The sequence below is a fragment of the Capsicum annuum genome, chromosome 10, assembly GCF_002878395.1.
Source record: "Capsicum annuum cultivar UCD-10X-F1 chromosome 10, UCD10Xv1.1, whole genome shotgun sequence".
NCBI lineage: Eukaryota > Viridiplantae > Streptophyta > Magnoliopsida > Solanales > Solanaceae > Capsicum > Capsicum annuum.
The window spans coordinates 58,229,594-58,247,092 of record NC_061120.1 but is presented as its reverse complement, the minus strand read 5'-3'; the positions used below and the strand labels follow the sequence as shown (position 1 = coordinate 58,247,092).

The 17,499-nt window shown below is 36.2% G+C and overlaps 1 protein-coding gene and 1 long non-coding RNA gene across 4 annotated transcripts in view; one reads left to right on the top strand and one right to left on the bottom strand.

Annotated features, from left to right (window-relative positions):
- LOC107845301 (putative ABC transporter C family member 15) overlaps window positions 1-13,524 on the top strand; it is a 30,332-nt gene extending 16,808 nt beyond the window's left edge. For 2 of the 3 annotated variants that reach the window (XM_016689540.2, XM_047397932.1), the window contains exons 2-11: window positions 4,842-7,168; window positions 7,296-7,382; window positions 8,019-8,669; window positions 10,556-10,720; window positions 11,014-11,308; window positions 11,532-11,746; window positions 11,971-12,276; window positions 12,544-12,607; window positions 12,717-12,956; window positions 13,049-13,524. In XM_016689540.2, coding sequence (XP_016545026.2) covers window positions 4,842-7,168; window positions 7,296-7,382; window positions 8,019-8,669; window positions 10,556-10,720; window positions 11,014-11,308; window positions 11,532-11,746; window positions 11,971-12,276; window positions 12,544-12,607; window positions 12,717-12,956; window positions 13,049-13,176 — 4,478 coding nt within the window. In that variant the 3' untranslated portion in view covers window positions 13,177-13,524. Of the gene's footprint in view, window positions 1-4,400; window positions 4,569-4,841; window positions 7,169-7,295; window positions 7,383-8,018; window positions 8,670-10,555; window positions 10,721-11,013; window positions 11,309-11,531; window positions 11,747-11,970; window positions 12,277-12,543; window positions 12,608-12,716; window positions 12,957-13,048 lie in introns of those variants that run through there. The other variant, XM_047397931.1, reaches the window with a different exon arrangement.
- On the bottom strand, window positions 11,469-14,775 carry LOC124887976. Its single transcript, XR_007045696.1, has 2 exons — window positions 13,797-14,775; window positions 11,469-11,766 (listed from the first exon to the last, which is right to left on the bottom strand). It is a non-coding gene; the product is annotated as an uncharacterized LOC124887976 (long non-coding RNA).
- Window positions 14,776-17,499: the final 2,724 nt, after the last annotated feature.

Genomic DNA, 17,499 nt, shown 5'->3' with positions numbered 1-17,499 from the left:
TAGTTTTTTTCACTTTCCACAACTCATAGGGAGTTTTCTTTAAAATAGGTCTGATGAGGCATTTGTTGAGAATGTGGCAAGCTGTGTTTACTGCCTCTGCCCAAAAATAATCTGGTATATTGTGTTCCATAAGCATGGTTATTATGGTCTCTTGGAGAGATCTATTCTTCCATTCTACCACACCGTTCTATTGAGGAGATCGAGGAGAGAAAAAATTCTGTGAGTAGTTATTTTGAGCACAGTATTCTTCGAAAGCCTTATTTTTAAATTTTCCATTATGATCACTATGAACATAGGTAATGAAGTGTCCTTCTTCTCTTTGTACTTCTCTACAAAAAATCTCAAAATTTATGAATGCTTCATGCTTGTGAGCAAGAAATATTATCCAAGTAAAATGAGAATAGTCATCAAGAATAACAAATACGTATCTTTTTTCACCAATACTTGCGGTCTTGGTGGGACCATACAAATCCATGTGAATTGTTTGGAGATGTTTGGTGGCGGAGACAATATCTTTGACTTTAAATTTGTCCAAATTTGACAATATCTTTCCTTCTCAAACTTTAGTTTTGGCAGATCTTTAACCAGTCAAGTCTGGAGATTTTGTCAATGGCATATATGCTGGCATGCCTAAGTTTTTAGTGCCACAACCATGTGTCGTTGGTTTGCAAAGTGAGACAAATCAGAGTAGCAAAATTGAAATAGTTAAGAACATAAATATTGTCAGCACGTTCATCGATAAGAGAGATGTTTCTGCTTTCGTGTTTGATGGAGCAACTATCAACTTTTAAGGATACTCTGAATCCTGAGTCACATAGTTGACTTATGCTCAACAGGTTGTGTTTGAGCCCATCCACAAGGTACACTTCCACGAGTTCACAAGAGGAGTTGAGCTTCACTGATCCGACTCCGATGACTCCACCTTTAACATTATCTCCAAATCTGACTGATCCTCCTTTAATTTTCTTTAGACAATAAAAATTTTCTTCCTTTTCGGTCATGTTTCTGAAACATCCGCTATTGATGACCCACATTTCTTCCCTATAACTTTTACAGATATATTTCTGTAAAATATGAAAATTAATTTTGTTTAGGTACCCAAGTGGTCTTAGGTCCTTGAGGGTTAGAGGTGCTTCCTTTGGGTCACCAAACCCACACGCCTTTAGACCTTTGTCTGCAGTTATGTGATTTCTGCCCTTTATGCCACAAGTGTAGCAGACTGGCCTTTGAAAAGAGAAAAAGGTTTTAGCTGACTCAAACGAACTTGACGAAGAGCTTGTTTTATTTTTAAAGGAGCTTGACCTTATGGAACTGTGACTTGATGATTTTATGATGCCATTTAACTGTATTTTTACATCATCAAGTTCCTTTTGAAGCAAGTCAGTTTTGATTTGACATATTTCAAGTTCAATTTGACAGTTTTTCTTTTCCAATTTAAGCTTTCATTTTAATCGAGATTCCCAACCTTTCTTTTCTTGATCAAGTTTATTGTATTAATCAATAACTTCTTGGAGCTCGTCGACAATTATATGAAGATTTATTTAAAGAATGTTGCAATTATGGTAGTTGTAGGGTCTTACCTTACTTGGTTCACCTTTTGCCATGAAGCACATGTTGGTCGTTTATGTATCTTCTTTAGTTTTATCTTCATCACTCCATGCCCCAAAGTTTTTATTTTTCTTGAATGATCTTCTTCTCAATTCTGGACAGTTTTGTTTAATGTGTCCAGGTTTTTCACAGTAATAACAGCGATCATCATTCCTTGTGAATTCATTATTTTTGTATCCTTATGGTCTTTGCTGCCTCTGTTTCAAGATCTGTCTTATTCCGTGGTTTATGAGAGTCATTCCCCCACTATTGTCATCATTTTGGATTTATTCTTCTCCAGTTGTTCCGACATTGAAAGCTACTGGTTTCTTCTTTTCTTCCTTGTTGTATCTGTTAATATAGTTTTGTTCATACGCAATAATACTACCTCTTAATTCATCGTAGGTCATATTATGGAGATCCTCATCTTCCAGAATGACAGCTTTAGTTTCAAATGCCTTTGGGAGACTTTTTATAAGCTTTTGGACTTGTAGACTATTTGGATAGATCATTTCTAAGGACTTTAGACCACATATAATTTTTCTGAATTGAGCAAACATTAATTCCACACTTTCATTTTCTTCCATTTTGAAAAACTCGTACTCATTGACTAGAGCACTAATTCTTGCATTTTTTATTTTGATGATTCCTTCATAGGTTACTTCTAATTTGTTCCACATCTCCTTTGTGGTTTCACAGGTTGATATCTTGTCATATTCCGCTCCACTAACTGCACAATAGAGTAAATTAATAGCTCTTGCATTAGTTTGAATTACCTCTTATTGTTTCTTGGTGACTTTGAAGTTTTCAAAATCGTCCAAGTCAACACTGTCTGATTCTTTTTTCTTCTATTTTTTTAGTCCTGGAATTAGCTTTGGCCCCTTTTTAATAACAACCCATGCTTGGAAGTCATTTAACTAAACAAAAATTTTGAACTTGTTCTTCTAATGTGAGTAGTGTTGTCCATTGAAGTATGGTGGTCTAGTGGATGAGTGACCTTTTTGAATGAGGGCTCCTAGAATTTGATAGTTTGCCATTGGATCTTTTCTCACGTGCGGTTAAGCAATGTTGTTGGTGAGACTTGCTCTGATACCAATTGAAATTCAAAAGGGGAAGGGAAGGTGAATTGAAACTTTTTCTGAGTCGACTGGTTAGGCTTGACAATCAACTAACCTGTAGACAAGTATACTTGGACAGAATAGATTTAAAGTTAAATATACAAGTGAATAAGTAAGTAAATAAAGTAATGACACAGATAATTAGCCTGGTTCGGAACACCAATGTGGTGCCTACTTCCAATTCCGTTGCATTTCAAGAGGTTCCTTAAAGCATTCAAAGTAGAGTTGGAGAACAAATGTAGCAAACAAGTTCTAAAGTTTATTCTGATATTTGATCTTGTGACACAGCCTCAACTGGTATGACTAAGTTGGCTAGATCTTTTCTTTTTATAATTATTGTAAACAAATGAGTACAAAACTTTGTTAAGACTAAGATTGAGACACACTAAGAATTTTGTGTGAAGTTGCATGCTTTCTCGAGTCTTCAGCCTTCTCTATTTATATTCTTTGGTTGATGCTGCTACTTTGCTCCAAAAGGAAACACAAAGGATTTCTTCTCAATCAAAGATTTGATTTGGTTCCTTGATTGAGGGTAATACTTCCATATCAGATTGTCCGTATATGTTGTTTGCCTTTCATCACAACCATTCGTGTCCATATCAGATATGTCCATGAAGAGGGTGTGATTTCCTTTCCATGTTGCTCCGTGATCTTGTGTATTATCTTCCTTGTATTTTGAGATCTGGGAGCATCTTGAGAGATCTTTTCTTGATGACGCATCCAAGATCAACTTTGCCTTGTAGTGAGGAATGTGCTTCCAAGTATATCTCGATGATGATCTTTCTTGCCTTGATTATCCTCCTTCTGGTATATCCTGCACATTAACAATAAATTAATTTGTTATTATTAAAATATATACTTTGATATGAGAGGCTAACGCCAAGTGCCAAAAAAAGACTACTAAATTGACTTGTTTACTCACTTAGATGTGTGTAGTCCATGACTTTTCCTCAAATCTATGTATTGCAACGAGCAACATGTCTCTGTTTTCATTAAAACCCAGAAAGTGAAATCAGTCGGAGGATTTATTTATTTTCCAAATCAAACGCAAATAAGGTCAATCAAAAGAAGTGGTTCGACGACAAATAAACAGATACATAGATCTGTCTCTAGCTGCTGAACACTAGAGCTGCATTTAGGATCAATTAGAATAACCTAAGATCTTTGAATGCCAAACTCACAGCAACTTCAATGATGGAGCTTCTCTGTCTTTATTTCGAACAGCCTAATAAATATTTTTTAAGGAAAATATTTTTTAATTTTAGAAAAAACAAATTTGATAAATCACATTCCAAAATAATTATGTCCTCATGTACTATCCAACTTGTATGCACCTAGACTTCTAATTTCGGATCACTATTTCCCAGAAATAAATTAGTAACTTTTTCCTTTAATGCCTAGAGACGAGAAGAAATTACCAAATATATTTTTTATATATATTTACTAACATTTGACCCCTGCCCCAATAATTTTTAGGAAAAATTAGATGTAAGAACTTTGAGATAAAATTATGACAACTTTTGGTCAAACTTCTAATGCGGCCCACTTTTTCGGCTCAGGGCAATCGTTTATTCCCCTGACATTTGACCTCTCCTCTGCTTTCTCTGTTTCTGCAAAAGTTCTTTTTTAAAAAAAAAAAATGTTTTTCTTCTGGTTTTCACATGTGATGGCTGAAGAAATATTGAGGAGTTTCAGGTTTGAGGATTTCTTTTCATGGGGTTGTTTCAAGGAGGAAAAGCTTCCAGATTTCAGTTCAGCGCACGCTCTCGTTTATAAGACAAAATTACAATGAAAATGTTAGCAGGAAAAGTTAGAATGAAACTTCAGTTCAGCATACGTTCTCGTTTATTGGACAACTTAATGGTAAAGATTCATGAACAGATGAGCATTCGCATTAACATTTGTACCTGCGAATTGAAAAATTAAGAAACTGCTTTGTGGAGTCTAAACAACAGGAAAATACATGACCACATAAATTTCTGTTCTGTTTAAGCTGTATGGGAAGTGAAGTGCATATAACCATGATGACGGATAGAATTTGGCATGCACTGCCTTAAAAACAGGCTGCTAGTTGGAGAATAGTTTAGTCTTTATATAAATGATAAATGAGATGATTCTTCTTTTGATCGGTGGCAGGAATAGATTTCTCTGAATTAAAGATGACATGGCTGCGGCCGATATCACCCTGCTTGTGGGAGGACGCCAGCATCATTGTCCTACTGGGATTCCTCGGAATCTCACTGCTGGACTCAGTGCTATGCAAATGCAGAAAGAAGTTTGTGGTAGTCGAAAAGTATGCTGTTGGCACAAAAGTTGGCATTTCCTACATATTTAGCATTATCTGCACAACTATATTATTGTGCACTCATCTCATAATGCTCTTGATGCTGCGAAAGAGAAATTGTGCTCATTGCCAATTCGACTTTCCAGTTATTTCATCTGAGATTCTGCAAATGGCATCATGGGCAGCTTCATTTCTTGTGCTCTACAGAACTTTAAATAGGAAATACATCAAGTTCCCTTGGATACTCAGAATATGGTGGATTTCCATCTTCTTTCTGTCTCTTGCTCTTGTGATTCTTGATTCCCATTTTGTTATCACAAGTGACGAACATCTAGGACTTGCAGACTACGTGGATATCCTTGGTCTTACTGCATCAGCCTGTCTTATGTGTATCTCTATTAAAGGGAAGACGGGCATAATATTTGACATCTCAGACCACACAACTGAACCACTTCTAAATGGAAAGAAGGAAAAGCATTCTGAAGCAAAAAGGGACAACCCATATGGAAAAGCTAGTCTTCTCCAACAGATCACCTTCTCTTGGCTCAATCCACTATTTGAAGTTGGAGTCAAGAAGCCCATTGACCAGGATGAAGTCCCAGATGTCGACTTCAGGGACTCTGCAAAATTTCTATCTGATTCCTTTGATGAAAGCCTAAAGTATGTAAAGGAAATGGATGGAACCACAAACCCATCCATCTATAAGGCCCTTTACATATTTGCAAGGAAAAAAGCAGCAATCAATGCCCTCTTTGCAGTTATTAGTGCAGGATCAGCTTATGTTGGTCCATGCCTTATTGACGACTTTGTAAACTTCCTCAACGAAAAGAAACTTCGGGGGTTACGAAGTGGTTATTTTCTAGCACTAACTTTTCTTGGTGCAAAAATGGTTGAGACCATTGCACAAAGGCAGTGGATATTTGGAGCTCGGCAGCTAGGCCTTCGGCTCAGGGCTGCTCTGATATCTCACATTTACCAAAAGGGCCTACTTTTATCAAGTCAATCACGCCAGAGCTACACCAGCGGGGAGATAATGAATTACATGAGTGTAGATGTCCAAAGGATTACAGATTTTATATGGTACCTCAACACAATATGGATGTTACCGGTTCAGATATCACTGGCAATCTATATTTTACACATGAATCTAGGGATGGGGGCACTTGTGGCATTAGGGGCCACCGTGATAGTGATGACTGGCAACATACCCCTGGTAAGTACCCAAAAAGGTTATCAAACTAAAATAATGGAGTCCAAAGATGAAAGAATGAAATCCACCTCAGAGATTCTGAGGAATATGAAGACTATCAAACTTCAGGCATGGGATAGTTATTATCTACAGAAGCTGGAAATCCTGAGAAAAGTAGAACGTAATTGGTTATGGAAGTCACTTAGATTGTCAGCCCTAACTGCTTTTATCTTCTGGGGATCACCTGCATTTATTTCTGTGGCAACCTTTTCTGGATGTGTTATGATGGGCATTCCACTGACTGCAGGGCGGGTCTTATCTGCATTGGCTACATTTCGGATGCTTCAAGATCCTATATTCAATTTGCCAGATTTACTCTCTGTGATGGCACAAGGAAAAGTTTCTGCTGATAGAATTGCTTCCTACCTGCAGCAAGATGAGATTCAACCCGATGCAGTTGAATTTGTTCCCAAAGTTGAAACGCAATTTGGGGTTGAGATAAAGAGTGGAACATTCAGCTGGGACACAGAATCAAGAATCCCGACCCTTGATGGAATAGAATTACAAGCTAAGAGGGGAATGAAGGTGGCAATTTGTGGCAATGTTGGATCAGGGAAGTCAAGCTTGCTCTCTTGTGTTCTGGGAGAGATGTCAAAACTGTCAGGGATCGTGAAGATCAGCGGTGAAGTGGCATATGTTCCTCAGTCTCCTTGGATCCTTTCAGGAAATATCAAGGAGAATGTTCTATTTGGAAAACCTTATGAGAGTGTCAAGTATGACAGAACAGTTGACGCATGTTCTCTGAAAAAAGATTTTGAACTATTCCCTGCTGGCGATCTTACAGAAATAGGAGAAAGAGGGATAAATATGAGTGGAGGTCAGAAGCAGAGAATACAACTTGCTCGTGCGGTTTATCAAGATGCTGATATATATCTTCTTGATGACCCTTTCAGTGCTGTCGATGCTCACACAGGAACACACCTCTTTCAGGTTGGTTGTTCAGCATGTCCATCAAAAGAGTAATTCTAGTTTTGGTTTCTTAAACCTCACTATCCATCTGGTGTGAGATAACGTTATTCTATTTAAGTAATAAATTTAAATTCTCTGCATGGTGCAGGAGTGCTTGATGAGGGTTCTCAAGGGCAAGACGATACTTTATGTTACACATCAAGTTGAGTTTCTTCCTGCAGCAGATCTCATTCTGGTATGCAGGACAAAAAGAGTTCTAATTTGTTCCTCTGATGCACCCATTAATGTCATTTAACTGATAAAACATCTGCATAATTTATGAATGCTAGCATCATCCTCACAAAACAATGATCTTCCTTTATGGTGAATCTGAGGATGAATTAGATACACGGAATTAGCAACCCGCAAGTATATTACATTGTGTAAATGTACATATCAAAGTCCTACCATGATTGGATTCCTATTTGAAAAGGGCTAGTAATTCTAAGAAAGTGGGCCTTTTATTTACGGCTCTAGCAACAGAAAAATTGGAATAGGATTCTATAGGATCCCCCATCTCCTCCGCCTTCGAAATCAGATGTGAAAGTTCCCAACTAAGAAGTTACACAAAATAAGAGAAGCGTTCTCTAGTAAATCCCGAAATACAAAGGTCTACTCCTTGCTTAAGTGTATACATGTTGCCCAGGTCAAAACAAGCTGGAATTTCTTATAACTTCCCAAATATTTGGAGGTTGCCTATTCAGGATAACTAAGATCATTTTAAACATTAACTGGGAGACTCTTACGGAAAATACTTCATGCTTCTTAAGAATGCCAAAAGTTTGATAATATTCAAAACACTATGCAGAATCTAACTCCTTAATATCAACAGGTGATGCGAAATGGAAGAATAGCACAAGCTGGTACTTTTGAAGAACTATTGAAACAAAATATTGGATTTGAAGTTCTAGTTGGAGCGCACAACCAGGCTTTGGAATCAATTTTAACAGTCGAAAGCTCAAGTCGAGTATCTGAATATGCAGTTACTGATGGTGAGATTGATACAGATAGTAACATAGATGCAGAATTTCCACACACTAAGCAGGATTCAGAACACAATCTCTGCGTACAGATAACAGAAAAGGATGGCAGACTTGTGCAGGATGAGGAGAGGGAAAAAGGAAGCATTGGAAAGGAAGTTTACATTTCTTACTTGACCACTGTGAAAGGTGGTGCCTTTGTTCCAATAATTCTTCTAGCGCAATCATCATTTCAAGTGCTTCAGATAGCCAGCAACTACTGGATGGCATGGTCCTGTCCCATAGGTGATGCAGCACCAATAGAAGAGAAGATGAACTTCATACTTTTTGTTTATGTGCTTCTCGCTGTTGGAAGTTCTCTTTGTGTGCTAGTCCGGTCATCATTTGTCGTTATAACAGGCCTTCGAACAGCAGAAAAGCTCTTTAGAAACATGCTGCACAGCATCCTTCGTGCTCCTATGTCATTCTTTGACTCTACTCCTACAGGAAGAATCTTAAATCGAGTAAGTAAATCAAAGTTAGTTGATTGGGATCGGATATGAGGACAGCATATCAGCTGCAGTTTACATCCCTTAATTTGAATGAGATGTGTGGATTTAGCCTAGTATTCATCCTGCATATGTAGTAATAGTTGGGTAGTTTTGCTTATCCTGCATCTACACGGATAGGTACATATCCTTGGTACATGTTAAAAAGGAATAAATAGGAAGAAATCAGGCATGATAAAAGCTATAAGTTGGAGGAACATATTTGATATAAGCTAAGTAATGGAATGTTAGCTAATATCTCACAACTGCATAAAGCAAGTAGGCGTTTTCCGGTGTATCTGAATTTGTCCTCTCAACCAACGTAACTCACAAGTTAATCCACAGAGAAATATCATAATAAGATAGTCAAGATAAAAACATGACAAAAGTGAAGTGAAGTGTAAATTCTTGTCTTAACCTCTAGAACTTGTTAAAATATGAGTAGGAGAAGGAATAATATACAGAATCCTACTTGAAAAATGATTGTAATGTAGTATCCTGCTTGGAAAAGGATTGGAATGTAGTGTCCATAAATAATATAGATACAACGATTCAATAATATACTTCTCTTATATTTCTCATGTGGGATCAAAGCCTCTATGATCTTGGTAGAGAATCAAAGAACTTTCGTTGCCGGCGGGCTGCTATAACTCATAAATGCTGCCCGTCTGGCCAATGATCATGTTAGCAAAAGATTGGGTCAACATGCTTCTTTCCGATGACTATTTTCTCATATCTGATTTGCATAGCACCGTGAATATTTTCGGTGACTACTTTCTCAAATCTAATTTCGTAGAACCGTACATTTCTCCAAACTATTTCTCATATTTAATTTGCATAGTACCGTGCATCTTTTCGAACTACTTTCTGATATCCAAATTGCATAGCACCATGCATTGTTCCGATGACTACTCAGATCTAATTTGCATCATTTCGTGCGTCTTTCCGGTGACTCCTCAAATCTGATTTGCAGAGTTTCGTGCGTCTTTCCGGTCACTCCTCAAATCTGATTTGCATAGTTTCATGTATCTTTCTGATCCTTCCCATATAATCTCTCTTTTTCAATAGGATCGTGCCGTCATTCCAACCCTACCCATATAATTTCTCTTTGCATGCCGTCATTCCGACCCTACATATACAATCTATTTTGCAGTAGGGTCGTGCCATCATTTCAACCCTAGCCATATAATTTCTCTTTCTCAGTAGGGTCATCTCACCATTCCGACCCTACCCATATAATTTTTTCCCAAATTCCGACCACTTTTTAGCCACCAAATCTAATAATTCGATGTGTGAGCATGTTCCGGCTAGTTTTTCAGTGTCTTTCTTATTGAAGATCTACTTATCTCTTGATTTCGAGATGACCCATATATTTTATACCAGTTTCCGACAACTTTCCAGCGACAAATCGACTTTCCAACAATGTTTACTACTTTTCTGACCACTCTTTTAGTTTGTTCCTTTTCAACTGTGATCGCCCATACGTCTGGAGCAGTCCTTATCGGTTTTCTTACAGATATCTTGACCAAGTCCCTCACTAATCCTCGTATTAATTACATCCATGACAAGCTTGGTACACATATGACTTGTATGCACCATCTTGAGCGGGAAGTGAGAATATTGAGTAGGAGAAGGAATAGTATACAGAATCCTACTTGAAAAAGGATTGTAATGTAGTGTCCTGCTTGGAAAAGGATTGGAATGTAATGTATATAAATAGGCTCTCATTGTAATAATGTAGATACAACAATTCAATAATACTCTTCTCTTATATTTCTCATACAACCTAAGGCTGAAATTCAGTTGATTCATTAATGAAATCCTATTGGATCAATCATCAAGACATCTTATTACATGAACAGGTATCAACAGATCAAAGTGTTCTAGACTTGGAAATGGCAAACAAGTTGGGTTGGTGTGCATTCTCCATTATTCAGCTTATTGGGACAATTGCAGTCATGTCGCAGGCTGCATGGGAAGTATTTGTCATCTTTATTCCAGTAACAGCAGTCTGCATTTGGTACCAGGTAAATAAGCAGTACATGTTTAATTCTTGGAATGCTAAATAATTAAAACAAAGTAGCTGTCGTGTTTTAGACAAAGTACTCTAGTGGTCAAGTTAGGGTAGGAAGACACGATGATAAAACCAAGTTTTCTGCTAAAATAAGCAGTTCTCATTGAGCTACCTTGTAAAAGAATTTTGTATTCATCAGTAAGTTGAGTTTGGGAAAATATTGGTAAAATTATTATTTAGAGATAAACAAACTGTACGTTTCTTTTGTAAAATGTCAATTAAAGTTATTTTTGTTAAAACTGCCAGCAATACTACATACCAACTGCAAGGGAGCTTGCTCGTTTATCTGGAGTTCAAAGAGCTCCAATTCTCCATCACTTTGGAGAATCACTCGCAGGAGCAGCAACAATTCGTGCTTTCAACCAAAAAGATCGCTTTGCGCACACAAACCTTTGTTTCATAGATGATCATTCAAGGCCATGGTTTCACAATGTATCAGCAATGGAGTGGCTTTCTTTTAGACTGAATCAGCTATCTAATTTTGTTTTTGCCTTCTCCCTTGTTCTGCTAGTCACACTCCCCGAAGGAATTATAAATCCAAGTAAGCATCAGAAACTGGTAGTCTTTATGTTTTTATGTAGAGCACAGTAGGAACTAAGATGGTAAAAGCACGTAATCTATCAAAGTCATGTTTCTTAAGAAAGTCAGGATAATCAGAAGTTCCTTTCTTTTTTTTTGTTGATGTAGTGGTGGATGACAGGTGTTAAGAACTTCAACTTCATAAAAGAAATCAGAGGAAACTGATGGTGCTTTATATTCTACAGGCATTGCAGGATTAGCAGTAACATATGGGATCAATTTGAATATTTTACAAGCTTCCGTTATATGGAATATTTGCAATGCTGAAAACAAAATGATATCAGTTGAAAGGATTCTCCAGTACTCGAACCTTGCCAGTGAAGCACCTCTTGTGATTGAAAATAGCAGACCATCAAGTACTTGGCCAGAAACTGGTACAATTTCCTTCCAAACTTTGCAGGTAAAGACAGTATCCTGTGGCTAAGATAAAACTAGACTCGATTATGAGGTTTGCAATAACGCAGTAGGATATCATCCAGTAGTAATAGATGTCAAAGATGCAAGGAATAAAGCTATATTTACTCAAAAACTAGCAGGAATATTATATACTTGTTTACATATTTTCTAGTTTGATTAACTTAATATTTCCACCCACTGATATTATCACCATACCCCTATCTGCAGATACGTTATGCTGAACACCTCCCTTCTGTTTTGAAAAACATAACATGCACATTGCCGGGAGGTAAGAAAGTCGGTGTTGTGGGCAGAACAGGAAGTGGTAAATCAAGCCTCATTCAGGCCCTTTTCCGGATAGTAGAACCCCAAGAAGGAAGCATTAGCATCGATGATATAGATATTTGCAAGATAGGTCTTCATGATTTGAGGTCAAGGCTTAGTATTATTCCTCAGGATCCAACAATGTTTGAGGGAACAGTTAGAGGAAACCTAGATCCACTAGCACAGCACTCTGATACAGAAATCTGGGAGGTACTTATTGCACTGAGTACTGAAAAACTATTATGCAAAGAAGTCCACTTAAATTCACAAGATTGGCTAATAAATCAACATTTTTGCATGGTAACAAACCAAAAGAACAAAGAGTTTGTTAACCCTCTAATAGATCTTGCACTTGCCTTGCAAAGTCTAAATGAATGGAACATAGGTTTTTGTGATGCATTCAAGGAAAGAGTTGAAATTTACTTAAGTACTAGTGATTTGAACAGTGAATAATGTAGTCACGGCTCCTTTTGTCAGGCTCTGGACAAATGCCAACTTGGTGATATAATATGCGGAAAGCCAGAAAAACTAGAATCTACAGGTTCGACTAGAAATTGCTTGATAAAATTGTAGAATCTTAAGCCTCAGAATTTTTACGAAACAAGGACATACTTCCTTCTTGAAACCTACTAATGTATTCAGTTTCACAGTGGTTGAAAATGGAGAAAACTGGAGTGTTGGTCAAAGGCAGCTATTCTGTCTTGGAAGAGCCTTGCTGAAGAAAAGCAGCATTCTCGTTCTGGATGAAGCAACAGCATCAGTTGATGCTGCAACTGATGCAGTGTTACAAAAGATTATCAGTCAAGAGTTCAGAAATAGAACAGTTGTGACAATAGCTCACAGAATCCACACCGTCATTGATAGTGACCTTATCTTAGTCTTGAATGAAGGTAAAATTTTATTGCATCTAAATCTCTTTATCCTACTGAATTGAATAAGCATCTAATTCTATATGTGAATTCCTTCACTTGCCCTTTAACAGGAAGAATAGCCGAATATGACACACCAGCAAAGCTATTGGAAAGAGAGGATTCTTTCTTCTCCAAATTGATAAAGGAGTATTCAATGAGATCCAAAAGTTGTAACAGCTTAGCTATATTACAGACTTGATCTTGCTTCCTACATTCTGGAAGTTGGAACAAATTTCCAGAGGCAGCAGTAGACGAAAGATATGATATCTATAAAAGCTGAAAAAGTTCTATATCAGCCTCGGCTACTAGCCCACTGCAGAAATCAATTAAGCAAAATGACTGCTTTTGCTGCAAATTTATCACTAGTCATAGGAAGTTGAAAAATTTGTAAGCTTAGTTCAGTATAGTGAAGAAACTTATCTATTTTAGAGAAAACGGGACACAAAATGAAGAAATACACGCCCCCAAGCCCTAGCTTCAAAATTCTGTAACATTTTGTAGACCATGAATCTCTTTCGTTTTCAAAATTACCAATAATTATGTGTAATTCAAACTTGCAGTTTAAGAGAGGTTATGTTGATGATGCAGATAAAACCTTCCAAATTCCCACGTGTAACTATCAGATGGTAGCAAAGGTAACAAACAAAAAGTATAATTTCAATAAGCTGGCAACTGGCTGATATTTATGCATTCTCTACTCAATAAACAGTTAACACCCTGAACAAACTAGCACATCGGAAAAAGAAACTTGCTAGAAGCAATAATAAAGTTTCATTGTCCTAAAAGGGTGGTTAAGCGTTGAGTCATACGAGTAACAACCTGGAGATTCCATATCCAAATCCCAACAACAACACTCACTACGAAGCCATCATACTAGCTTCGATGAACAGCTTTACTCGACCTATTTGAGTGCAGTACACCAAAGCTCCCCCGATGCAGGGGTCAGAAAAGTGCCCGGGTCTATTGTACATTTTTACTAGACGTTATTTCCACAGCTTAAATCCGTGCCTCTTGGTAACATGAAAGCGACTTTAGGGGAGGACCTACTTGGAATCGAACCAGATTCGAGTGTACTCCAGGAAACTGGCAAGCCTTGCCATGCGGATGAAAGGAATATCTAATGAAGGCCTAATTCTTCCCTTATCAATGTTTATCAATGTTTGAGATGTCTGGTTGTGCCAATTTCCCTCGTTGATAATATGACTTTTTTGCTAATGACAACTCATACCTTATGTTCTTTATATACCCAGCTTATTTGTCAATTGTCTAGCTGTAAAAGGAAGAGGTCAGTTTACAACTCTAAAAGACAGAGCAGCAGATGAGGAAGAGATTTAGGCAATTTAGTTGGACCAACCGAACTCTAAATTAAAGAAAGGGTATTCCTATTTCTCAATGATATTCCATGATGGGAAAAGGGTCAAAAATACCCTCTTTATTTTGAAAAATTGATCAAATTTACCCTCCGTCATACTTTAGGGCTATATATATCCTCGTCGTTATAAAAGTTTACATATGTACCCTCAACTAACAGAATAACTCAATTCATTTTAAATGACCTATTTTTAATTTTAAAAACAAATCCGACCCGACCCATATTTAAAGACGAAACAAACATATCTAAACCCACAATACGCATTGAGCCAAACAAATACACATAACAACATTTTCTCACATACTTAATTTCACTTCTTCTCACCTTCACAGCCTCACTGAAAGACATTCAATCGAGAGAGAAGAGTTCTGCCAATGAAAAAACTGTTTCTCATCTAAGATTTTCAGATCTGTTGAGACAATCTCTGTAAAGGTATGAAATTCTCTTTGATTTGAGCATATTTCTGTTCTTTAATATCTTAACTCCTTACAAACTAGGGTTTCTAGTTAAGCTTCCAAAGTAGATTATCTAACTCATTTACTTAGTTTTCTTTAATTGTTAGAGTTTTGGATTTTAGATTTAGGCTAGTTTATTTACGAATTAAGGTTTTCTATTTCATGATAAATTTGTTAATTACGTATTGATACTTCTGTTATTAGCTATTCATTTTGTTTTGATAGTATATATGAGCAAAATTTTAGGATATTTATGCTTCCTAAGATGTTCTAAGTTTAGAGTATAGATGAGTTGTTTTAGGGTTTTTACGATATGTTAGATTTGACTGGTTTACGGTGTTGGGGATGGATTGATTTGTGGTATTAGGTTTACCTACATTTATTGAAGTTTAAATTCAATTATAGATTTCTTTCCTCTCTTTTTTATAAAAAAAAATCTATTGCAATTGTCATCGGGTAGAAAGAGAACTGAAATGTGGTCCCAATATTTTATTCTTGTATACTAAAAATTATGGAGAAGTAAGATTTACTGAATTGAAAAGTGGTCCCAACTCATTTTTTTTGTTTGTTTTTCTTCAAGAAAACTTGTTTTTTATTCATATTTTCTTGGCTTTTTTATAGTTTTTTTTGTTTATCTTCCATTCTTATTTGATAATTATTTGTGGTATTAGGTCTAATGAAAATGTTGTTCTTGGTATCTAATTATTGTATCTTTTATTGTTTATTCATTGTTTTAGTTTGGAAAATATTTCTTCATTTTTGTACTACCTAAATGCTTTAATTACTTTCTTTATCTATCTGTTTTCTTATTTTGTGATTCTTACTGATTTCAAATTATCTAAAATGGTGCTAATTTACTTGGTATTCCACTATGGCAGGGAGTGGATAAGAGAGCAAAAAATACTATATTCAAAAAAGTTAGTGTGCAAATGGGAAGGGTATGATTCTGATCTTTTATCATTTATAGATATTGTGAACGAATACAATAATACATTGGGATTTCTTGGTGTTCAACAAGTGATTGTGTCTTTTTCTTCTAAAAAATACTATGAAATAATAGGTGATCAGGGAATTAGAACATTATTGTCTTATGTGAATGATAAATTTGATGTTATAAACTTGTTTGTTGTTGAAGATAGCAAATTACCTATTGATGTTGAGAACATAGTTAGATTGAAAGAGTCTGTGGTAGCGGTTGATAAAGCAGATAATGAAAATAGTGATTGCAACTCTGATGAAACTGATAATGATAGTGGTAATGACTCTGATTATTCTGATTATGATTCTGAGGAGTTAGAGGTTCTCGCAAAAGAAAGAAAAAGGATAATCAATGACAAGTTGTCTGAATACAAGGAGTTATATTGATTTATGACTTTCAAAGATATAGCTGAAGCTAGAAGATTCATTAGCTTGCATCCATTAGCAAATGGCTATAACCTAACTATAAAAAAAAAGTGACTCAAAAAGATTTAGGGTTGTTTGTCAGAAAGTGTGAAACTTTGTCTTCCTAATTTCTGGTGAAAAGAATTGTCCTGATGTTAGTATGAAAATATTAACAGGAAAGCATAAATGTGATGATCCATCTTGCTTATTACTTCAAGGAAAAGTTGCAAGCTAACCCCAAATATAAGATCAAGGACATGAGAGTTGATTTCAAAACTTCATTCAACATTAATGCTTCTTTTGGGAAGTGTAAGAGAGCTAAAAGGATGATTTTGGAAAAAATAGAAGGCAGTTTTTGTGACGACTATAAAAATCTTGTTGGATATGCAAATGCTCTATTGGAGAGTAATGTAGGGAGTGATGTTAGCCTTAAGGTTTTACTAGTTGAAGGAAAAAGACAGTTTTTGAGAATGTATATCTATTTTGATGCACTAAAGAAGGGGTTTAAAGCTGGTTTTGAGACCTTTCATTGGATTAGATGAAACTTTTTTGAAAGGTAAAGCCAAAGGTCAACTCTTATGTGTTGTTGGTCAAGACTCAATGAACCATATTTATCCTATTGCTTGAGCCATCATGGAAAAAGAATACAAAGCTTCTTGGCTTTGGTTTGTGGAATTGCTTCAGTAGTCTCTAAGCCTCAACAGTGGAGAAGGGTCATATTAATCTCAGATATGCAAAAGGTGAACTATCAATATTCTATAATTTTATTATTTTCTTTATCATTGACATGATTATTACTATTTGCTAAGAACTGAATCAGTTCACTATTTTTTTATAGGTATTTTTATGTATATTCATTTATCAACTTATTTTTTTGACTGATAAACAGGGACTGCTTGAAGCAGTCAAAATTATTCTACCTAATGCCATGCATAGATACTGTATGAGACACATAGAGGCCAATTGGAGAAGAAATGGAAAAATATCTAAACAAATGTCTAAGATAGTATGGTGGTATGCATGGAGCACCTACAAAGAGAAGCTAGATGATAATTTGAAGGAATTGACTGAATTGTCAGAAGAAGTCAAAGATGAGCTGCTGCATTTTCCAATAAAGACTTGGTGTAGAGTATTTTTAGACACAGTTTGCAAGAATCAAAAGGTGGAAAGTAACTTGACCGAGTCATTCAACTCATGGATATTGGAAGCAAGGGACAAAGCCATCATTGGGATGCTTGAGGCTATCAGAATAAAGGTAATGAAGAAGTTTGTGAAACATGAAAAAAAAGTAGTCTTGGGATACTAAATGGAG